Source organism: Pyrus communis, chromosome 6 (genome assembly GCF_963583255.1).
Source record: "Pyrus communis chromosome 6, drPyrComm1.1, whole genome shotgun sequence".
Lineage (NCBI taxonomy): Eukaryota > Viridiplantae > Streptophyta > Magnoliopsida > Rosales > Rosaceae > Pyrus > Pyrus communis.
This window is the reverse complement of record NC_084808.1, coordinates 9,766,280-9,776,702: the sequence shown is the minus strand read 5'-3', so window position 1 is coordinate 9,776,702 and position 10,423 is coordinate 9,766,280. Positions and strand designations below refer to the sequence as shown.

The 10,423-nt window shown below is 35.6% G+C and overlaps 1 protein-coding gene across 1 annotated transcript; it reads left to right on the top strand.

Annotated features, from left to right (window-relative positions):
* Positions 1 to 1,240: 1,240 nt before the first annotated feature.
* On the top strand, positions 1,241 to 2,779 carry LOC137736663 (transcription factor MYB36-like). Its single transcript, XM_068475900.1, has 3 exons — positions 1,241 to 1,376; positions 1,525 to 1,654; positions 1,885 to 2,779. Exons 1-3 carry the CDS (start codon positions 1,241 to 1,243, stop codon positions 2,777 to 2,779), a joined length of 1,161 nt encoding a protein of 386 aa, XP_068332001.1.
* Positions 2,780 to 10,423: the final 7,644 nt, after the last annotated feature.

Here is a 10,423-nt window from a genome sequence, read left to right as displayed (position 1 = left end):
TTATCATATTATGCATGCATGCTTTGAATTATTAATCATTGTGCTTTAAACTGTCTCTATATCTTAATTCTTAGCTACCATTATGATGTTTAGATAAGTAATCGGATGCAATTCGGTCGGAATACCACCGAGGAATTGAGCATTGCTTCCTGTGATTGATAGTTGTAATTTCACCTAAGATGAATACCACGTCTTAGGGGTTGCATGGTTTTTCAAAGGGTTTTCACAAAGCGTAATGAGTCATGCATGTTTATATTTGATCTGAATACCATGAATGGATTGCATGTTTGATATACATTCTAGCTTGAATACCACGAGTAGAATATGTATTAGGAAAACCTAACCTTCAAAGTTGCATGGGTAATTCATAAGTAATTGATAAATCTACATAGGATTGTTAAGGGGACGGCGAAACCCTAGGTTTTTACAATTTGGTTTTCAAAACTATTTTCTTTTGTTTTCTTTACTGTTAATCTCTTTAATCATTTTAATTAAATTCGTCTTTATTATTTTTAAATTCAAAATTAACTTTTTCCAATCTTTGTTTTCAATTAGTTAATTAAGAATTAGTTTAAATACAAATTATTCATTCAATCCATGGGGAAAACGACCTTGCTTAAGCCGTTTATACTACAACTACCTTGTTCTGTTGTAAGTATTTTTTAAGTGTTTTTATCCCTACTTTTGCAGGTGGTAAAATCCCTATCAGTGAACAATCTCAATGATCATTTCTATTGATTTTTAATTTCAGGGACTAAAGTAATGTGTTATGTAAATTTCTAAAACCATTTTGACTAAAAAACCTTTTAAGAATAATAATTACAAACTAAGAGCATGGAGGCTTCTTCTAACCGATACCCTGTACTAATCAGATTCAAATAATAAACTACTAAAACAAAAAAAAGTAATTTGATTTAATATTGCAAAAGAAGAAATCTGTGCCGTACTTTGTCATGTTGCATGCATTGTTAATTATATACGATCGAACTAATCCAAAAAAGTAAGAGAGAGAGAGAGAGACCTTGATCAAATCCCGGAGAAGAAAATTGGGTTGAATACTGAGGAGGGGGATGAGAAGACTTTTCTGTCCTCATGAGTATCACATCATCCATTTTTCCTACCTATAAATCTTTGTCTTCCTTTCCCAATTTTTCCTAACAATCTCGACAGCATTCTTTTGGTAGTCACTCTCCTTGAAGATCCTGAAAAGGAAAAAAAAAGAGAGAAAAGATCAATCGAGATGGGACGAGCTCCGTGCTGTGACAAGGCCAATGTCAAGAAGGGACCATGGTCACCTGAAGAGGATGCTAGACTTAAGGCCTATATTGAAGAGAATGGTACTGGTGGCAACTGGATTGCTCTTCCTCAGAAAATTGGTAAGAACACAAAACTGACTCAATTGTTGACACACTCTCTTGATATATATGCGCATCTGCATGATAATTTGTTCTTAGGGATATTATGATTTTGGTTTGGAAAGTTGTACACATATTTCAAAGCTTGATCTGATTTGACCTTTTGCAGGGCTCAAAAGATGTGGAAAAAGTTGCAGGCTGAGATGGCTCAACTACTTGAGGCCCAACATCAAGCATGGTGGATTCTCAGAAAAAGAAGACAACATCATCTGCAGCCTCTATATAAGTATTGGTAGCAGGTAAAATTTAATATCACCCAAGAAATTTAACTTCAACATGTTGTCCCTTTTTCCTTGTCCAAGATACTTTCCCAATACAAATAATTGATTATACTCCAAGTCTCCAAGGTAGCAAGGGTATATCGCATCAAATAGTTCAATAATATATATCATTGATCCACCATCCTAGGGTTTTCTGAGTTTCTTGTTGTTGGAGTCTAATATGTTGATATTCGATCCTTTACTTTTAGGTGGTCTATTATTGCTGCCCAGTTGCCTGGAAGAACTGATAATGATATAAAGAACTACTGGAATACTCGATTGAAGAAAAAGTTACTCGGAATGCGTAAACAATCCAATATCAATCGATCTCCCTCTGATCAGAGTCAGGATCATCAGCTCAAGGATGCCGACGATGCACAGGCCTTAAGCAGCTCTGCCCTTGAAAGACTTCAACTCCATATGCAGCTTCAAAGCCTTCAGAACCCTTTTTCTTTCTACAACCACCCTGCACTGTGGCCCAAGTTGCACCCTTTGCAAGAAAAGATGATCCAGACCCTCCGTTCCATGAATGATAATAACCCTATGATGCACCACCATGCTCTCACAACTCCTCTTCAGCCAGTTCAAGGGCAAAAGGGTAATATCAATGATGTCTACGAGCAAGTGGAGCCCACTTCTGCGTCTATCTTAATTCAAGAGGAATATGCAAAATTATGCAATCAAAAAAGTATGGATGAGCTGGAGAATCCTTTGAATGGCATGTCACCCTCGGACACCCGCTATCATGCTTGCATCTCCACAAGCAATCAAGTGGACTCAACTATTGTGGCGGCGAAAGCTGATAATGTAGAGCAGTCAAACAGCGTCGGAACTCATGGCCCTCATCACCAGGTTAATTTAAGCTTCCACGGTGCATTTGGTGACACCGATAACAATAAATGTGTTGGTTTCACAGCACAACAAGAACATGATCAAATGGCTGAATTTGATTGTTTCAAAGAAATGAATGTCTCCAAGGACAGCTTGGTGTGGTGGGCTAACGAGTTTGACGCCAAATCTGCCTCTTCAGACTCCTGGGATTCTACTTCTATTCTTCACTCCCAAGGGGTGTTTCAAGACTATGAATTAGGTTACAACATGTAGTTACGGATAATAGGGAGGAGTAATGCTATATAAATCATATTTACTGACCTTATTGTGGACTGCATCAGTAATAGAAGATCATGACACCACAAATACAATAGCAAGTGGGTTATACTTCTATTGATGTGATTTACAATGTGGTTCATAGATGTGTTCAAATAGCTTTATCGAATAGGGAACTGGGTATGGTAATTTTTCTGGGGTCATAAAATGGTAAAGGCAAGAATGATAATTAATTAGTTGACATCGATCATAGTGTGCATGTTTTGTAAATTTGTGTTAAGAATAATGTTAATATGGTTCTTGTCTCCTGCCAGACTATATTCTAACGATATTTAAATTCATCATTCTCTATTTCGTTCACTTGTTATAGGAAATACGAAATGGCAAGGAAATCCAAGTGAACATAAGAACCTAATTAATAAAAGTTATTATGGAATTATTGAACTTGCTTAAACCCATGTAAGGGTAAACAAACTCGGGTGACCTTGTACCGTGTGCTTAATACTCAATAGTCACTCCTTTCTCCTCCTCAATATATTTACCATTATGTACTTGGCCTCTTCCTTATGACCTTTTTTTGGAAGGGCTAGAGTACAAGTGATTCTTATAGTCTTGAAACAATCATTAAGTGTTTCAAATTGGTATGGAGAAGAATACAATGCTAGAGTTGTTCTAATTGTTTTAAGACTAAAACTCAATGATTTACTTGGGGTATGAAGAAAAATACAATGCTATAGTTGTTCTAATTGTTTTAGGACTAAAACTCAATGATTTACTTGGACTAGAACTCATGCTTGGATAAGGATTATAATTTAGTAATTCCTTATAAGATTGTAATAGGGCAATCAAGTTGTTTTGATATATATAACACAGGCTACTGCTCTCACAAGTACTACTCTTGATTGAACCAAATACCCATTGTTTGGCAGGGTATCGATAACTTGCAAGAGAGGAGAAAGTTTATGTGTTACAGGATTGGGATGGCTTCTCCATCATCGTTCATGTCTATAGGTTTGTAGACTCTTTGTTTTTAATTTCAATTGCATTGCATCAGTTGATATGTTGTCTTGGTTGTGATTTAATTGCTTGAACAAATTTGTTTCTTTAGACTAAGATTTAATATTAACTTAGATAATCGAGTTCAGTCTAACATCACAATGCTAGAAGGTCAGTTTGAGATTTAACAAGATTTCGTATATTTGGTTATTAATGTTTTTTGGCAATAATATGATTTTGGTCACTATAGATTGCACACAGCTCGATTTTGGTCTATCCAGTTTCTTCTTTTCTTTAGTTGAAATTCATGAGGTTTCAGTCATCAGTAAATTTAAGGAGGAATAAAAAAAAAAGCAAATGAATTGTAACCAGGGCCGGTCCAGAGATTTTTAAGGCCCGGACGAAACCAAAAAAATGTGCCCTTACTTCATCTAAAAAATTATTTGTTTTTACATATAAGACATTGATACAATTATATTTAGAAAAGCATGTCAAACTCAGTACTTTAGAACACACGGAAAAACTAATTTATTTTGTATCGAGAGAACGAAACCAAAAAACTTCAGGTGTACAAGTAGATACATTATGAGTTTTGTCTTCCATCTGAACTTTTAAAGTGTTTTTTTATAAATCTTGAGGTGTTTTTTCTTATTTACTAACCTCCTCAATATATGACTAAAAAATAATGATATTTTCGAGCCTTTAGGGATATGTATAAGTAATGAATGGGCACTAAATGATACCTTTTGATGACACGTCATATGATTTGCAAATTTGGTCTAAAAATTTAGTCTACGCATTACCCTTTGTTGAAGATTAGATTTGAATTGGAACAAATGTTTAAAAATAGCAACCCACATAGTTACTAGCTAGTAATTAAAAATAAATTAACAACCAAACAAAAATTTGTAAAAATTAAAAAAAAATAAACATGCACATAGCATTTCGAACTTATGACCTTTTGTTAATTTTAAGTACAAAAACCATTGCTTCTAATTAAACTTCTAAGTACTTAGTCAAATTTTATAAATTTATACTGTTATGAAAAGAAATTTGTAAAAATTGGAATTTAAATAAGCACACATGGTGTTTTGAACCAAAGACCTGCTCATTAATTTCAAACAACAGAATCACCGGTTCTAGTTAAATTTCTTTGTAATTAAACCAAATTTTATAAATTTATACTCTTATGAAAACGTATATAAATATGCACACTAATAATTTTGATGCCCCTAATTTTTTTGGGCCCTGAATGGTCGCCCTGCTTGCACTGGGCTTGGGCCGGCCCTGATTGTAACCAAACAAGGATGACGAAATGAATGAATGAATCAACGTTCTACAGTTCACCCACAATATTATACAACGAAAGGAAAAAGATTAACCGAAGACTCTCCTCCGTGGACGGAGCCCAAAAACTATTAGCACAAATTTAAACCTAAAAAACATACAATTGAGCAAAATTTCAATAGCAAACAACAGTCTACAAAATAAGATGGGCAAAGTTCATAGATAATACTAATATTTCATAACAAAACCAGTAAGCGATTACAAACACAAAACCACACTACTACAAAAGTAGCTTATTGTGTCGGCGTTGGTGTCAGTTTTATATAATATAGTGGCGGATAAGACATTTCCTACAACCATTTTAGATGGTGTTAGAATTGCTGTAGGTTATAACCGACATAAACTATCTATGTCGCTTATAACCGACATAGATTGTTTATGTTGCTTATAACCGACATAATTTTTAATCTTTTTAAATGGTGGTGTTGTATAAAAAAAGAATCATGTCACTTTCAACCGACATAAAGTTAATGTCGGTTAAAAAGAGACTCGTGTCGCTTCTACCTGACAATAATAATTATTTTTAAATATTTTAAAACCTCGTGTCGATTATGGCCGACAGGTTGGTGTTCTTTATATATCCTGCACCGTGTCTTCTTCTTCCTCTCTTGCGTCTTTCTTATTTCTTCTTCTTCATCTTCATTTATTCCTTCTTTTTCATCGTCATTTCTTCCTTCTTCACAGTAAGTTTTTCTTGCTTCTAGTATTTTTATTTTCTCCTCTTATGTTTAATTTTTGTTTACAATTTAATTTGTAGGGATTTTATTCGAGCTGGTTGGGTACGTAAAGAATTGATCAATGCCAGAGTTCTTCCCTAATTCAGGTTTCTAACACTAAATTTCTTAATTTTTAAATTGTATAATACACAAGTTTATTTATTTAAAAATTTTACTTTAAGTAATTAGATAAATTTGTAGTATTTATGTTAATTAGACTATATTTCAATTCGTGTGTGGTGACATTTTTATTATAAAATTATATTTTTGTTTTTTTATTGCATCTTTTATATAAGTTAAATTTTATTTATTAAAATATTAAAACGTTACATGGGATACACAAAAAAAAGCAGCTGAGGATTTTTTTTTTCTTTGGGTTAAATTATATATATATATATATATATATATATATATATATTTTTTTTTTTTTTTTTAAAGTTAGTTTCCTGTCTTGAAATATTTAGGCAGGAATTTTCCTGCTCGCTTTGCACTTGGAAATTGTAGGAATGTCAGAGATGGTGTTGGTTGTAGCCGACGGGACAATGAATGGGGAAGAGGGATCTTAGGTGTGTTAGACGTGGCGTCGGTGATAGCCAACGAGACAATGACTTGGGAAGAGGGATGTCAGTTAGAGGTGGTGTCAATTGTACTCAACAAGAGAATGTATTGGGAAGAGGGATGTCAGTTGAGTCAGATGTCGTATCGATTTTTAGTGACGCTAGGTTCAATTGATTCGACATCAGGTACATTTAGTGGCGGTGTTAACCGACTCTATGTTTGTGACATCCCACATTGCCCAGGGGAGTGATCCTTAAATGTATATTCCCATCCCTACCTAGCACGAGGCCTTTTGGGAGCTCACTGGCTTCGAGTTCCGTAGGAACTCCGAAGTTAAGCGAGAGGGGGGCTAGAGCAATCCCATGATGGGTGACCCACTGGGAAGTTGCTCGTGAGTTCCCAAAAACAAAACCGTGAGGGCGTGGTTAGGCTCAAAGCGGACAATATCGTGCTACGGTGGTGGAGCAGGCCCGGGAAGTGGTCCTGCTCGAGCCGGGATGTGACAATTTGGTATCAGAGCCTAACCCTGGCCGCGTGTGTGCCGACGAGGACGTCGGGCCCCTAAGGGGGGTGGATTGTGACATCCCACATCGCCCAGGGGAGTGATCCTTAAATGTATATTCCCATCCCTACCTAGCACGAGGCCTTTTGGGAGCTCACTGGCTTCGGGTTCCGTAAGAACTCCGAAGTTAAGCGAGAGTGGGGCTAGAGCAATCCCATGATGGGTGACTCACTGGGAAGTTGCTCGTGAGTTCCCAAAAACAAAACCGTGAGGGCGTGGTCGGGGCCCAAAGCGAACAATATCGTGCTACGGTGGTGGAGCGGACCCGGGAAGTGGTCCCGCCCGGGCCGGGATGTGACAATGTTTTCACCCATATTAAAACTCCTTTCTTCCCCCATTTCATCCATGTGCCCCTTTTCCTGCACATTTGATTTTCTCTTCCCCAACTTATTTTTCTACAGTTCTCTCTTTCTCCTTCTCCTTTCAATAGCTTTTGCCATGGATGAACATATCGAAGATTAACATTCTGAGGAACACCAATTTGAAGAGGAAGAGTTCCAAACTGGTTCATTTTTAAATTATTATTATTATTATTATCTTCAGTTTGTATTTTCTATTTTGACTAATATTATGCTTAAATTGAAAATTGGCTTTTAATTGTTTGTTCTGCATTAATAAAGAACACCTCAATGGAGAACTCACGGACCCACAATTCCCAAATGGATAGGACAACAACTTTGTTCATTTGATTCGTCCAACAAATGCATTAGTTCAAATTTTGGTGCTTTTTCAAAACATGTAGCGTCAGAGGTTAGAGATAATAGAAATCTTTCGTTGATGAGAGATTGGCGCTTGGTGAAGGAACAAGACAAGTAAGTGTTATGGAATAGAATAAAGGTCTATATATATATATTTTACTTGAAACTAGTAGAATAAGTCAATGACTACAATAATAATTAATTAGCTTGAATTCCTTTTTTATGAATTTAGGGAAGTGTTATTTTTCAAGAAGAAGATTTATTGAAAACGCCTCTGATCTGCCACGTGACGCTTTAGATTGCGGAGCATGTGCACAAAGGATATAGAAATAGATTAAAAAAAAAATTATACTTGAAGAGCAGAGGAGGAGCACTACAACCCTCCTCCTAATGTGGATTATACACAGTGGGCAGAGTTGGTGAGATACTGAGGTAAAGAAAGAACTAAGGTAAACCTTTTGTGATTTGATTTGTAATATTTTTAGTGTTTGTTACTATTGTTATTGTTAATAGTTATTATTAATGTTTGTTTTGGCCTATACATTAAATATGGTGTGAATTTTTTTTTTGTAAACTTTTTTTTAATTTCTATTAATTAAAAACTAAGACATACTTTTTGTTTTATATTTTTATTATTAATGGTTTGTGGTGTTGCTTAAGGGCAACATAAATTTATTATTTTATTTATCAAATTGTTAGGTGGTGTTGGTTAGGACCAACACTAGTCTGCTCTATCTGATAGTCTTTCTCAGTACTTAGTGTCGCCTGTATCCAACACTGCTATCCTTTTTTTATTTTATATTGCTTTCCTTCTTTGTGGTGGATTAAGGGGACCAACCGACATCAAAAGCATTTTTGTGATGTTAGCAATGGTGTCCGTTCTTTTATCCGACATTGCATCAGTTTATGTGGAATTTTTACTTAATAACCGACATCAATAGGTAATTTTGTAGTAGGGCCACCATTAGCACTTATTTAATATTGATCCTGAAAACGAACAAAATAAACAATCTCACAACTGTTAGAATTTGGATTTTGTATGTATATGTTTGTATTTTGTATATTAAATAAAGCACAAAACTGATCGAAGATGAATTTAGAGAGAGAATGAAAGTTGCAATGTAGAGAATGTGACTCTACATACTTTTATTGGTAGGAAAAACTATTTGCGCAACAAATGTTTGGGCGACAAAGCAGAATTCGTCACGCAAGTGAATTTTGCAAGGATGATGCTACTTTGCGTGGAGCAGACTATGTCACGCAATTGTGTTTGCACAACGGAAAAAAATATTTGCCACGTAGAGTCAGTAAGAAAACAACGGATAATTTTTTTTGGTGCGAAAAGATTGCACGACGAAGTTTTTCCTGGGGAAACCTTGCGCGACACAGGCTTCATCGAGCAAATCTATTTGCAAGACAAAGGTTGTGTTACGCAAGGCCCCTAATCTTCCTATAAATATGCACTTCTGCTCTCCTTATTTTTCGCAATTTATTTCAGAAACGCAAAGAAGCCAGAATTCCGTTCATCGAATTATTATTTCAATTTTTTTTTGTTTCTTCGTACACGATGGTAGACTGTGGTGGTCCTTCTTATGCTAAGAGCCGCTATTGAATCACTTACGCATAATTAGTAGGATACAACAAGTCGGATATGATGAACAAGTTAGGGGGCGACATCAGGTTATTGGTGCGTGATAGATGCGGACTGAATTGGGAGTCTTTGAGAGACGTCCCCGAGGATATAAAGATGGTCATGATTGATGTGTTAGTAGTATATGTAAATTATTAATTAGTTAAATAATAATTTAGTTCTTTAGATAAAATATAATAGTGATAATTTTTTGCATATCAGCTTGATTGGGACATTAACAAAAGTGACGCAAATCTGATGAAGTGCATCGACGTTGTGTTCAAGTATTGTTTTTGGGAGTTGAAGTTTGATGTTCAACATGACGCAGAGTGACACGGAGTGGCTGGACCAGCGGAAGATTAGAGTAGATTTTCAGAATACTATAATATTGACATTAGTATTTTGAGAAACTATTTTCGAGACTGAATAAAATAAATAATTTCAATTATCGTGCAAGGTTTTATGTGACAAAACCTTTGTCGCACAAACCATTGTGGGACGAGATTTCATCGCGCAAAACACTATAAAAATATTAGTTAGTGTTTAATTTTTGTGTCAGAGCATTCAGTACATGGTAATCACTACACTAGCGTGACAAAGGCATCGTCTCGCAATGTGCAATCAACTTTTGAGTCAGAACATTCAGTGCATGTGAATTAGAGGAATCAAAATCGTATTTACTGCAGATGTTTGCGCGACAAAGGCTTCATCGCGCAAAGTGCCTAACCTTCCTATAAATATGCGTTTCTGCTCTCCTTATTCTTCACAATTCTCTTCGTACTCAAATAGAGGATAAAAACCGGAAGCAGAGCATACCCTCCGGGCCCTATCATATTAGCTAATATGTGGAGTTTGTGTATGCGATTGATGCAGCAATGCGAACTAATTGTCCTATTGCGGAGTGGCCTTCTTGGAAATATGTGCCTGAGAATGCGAAGAAGGCGGTGATGGATCAACTATTAGTAAGTGTGACAAAAGTAGAAAATATATAGTTTTGTTAAATTTTTTGTTATATATTAGAATTAATTATTTGCATATATGTGTAACAGTGTAACTATACTCTTGACGAAATGGACAAAAAGTTGATGAAGTTGATGGAGGAGGCGTTCAAGGGCGGTTACAAGCAGTGGCGTT

What these genes read in the sequence shown, in the direction of transcription:
- LOC137736663 (XM_068475900.1), top strand. Translation starts at nt 1,241, where the DNA reads ATGGGACGAGCTCCGTGCTGTGACAAGGCCAATGTCAAGAAGGGACCA. An exon ending in TGCTCTTCCTCAGAAAATTG is followed by an intron (nt 1,377 to 1,524) that starts GTAAGAACACAA and finishes GACCTTTTGCAG; the next exon opens with GGCTCAAAAGATGTGGAAAA. An exon ending in TATATAAGTATTGGTAGCAG is followed by an intron (nt 1,655 to 1,884) that starts GTAAAATTTAAT and finishes CTTTACTTTTAG; the next exon opens with GTGGTCTATTATTGCTGCCC.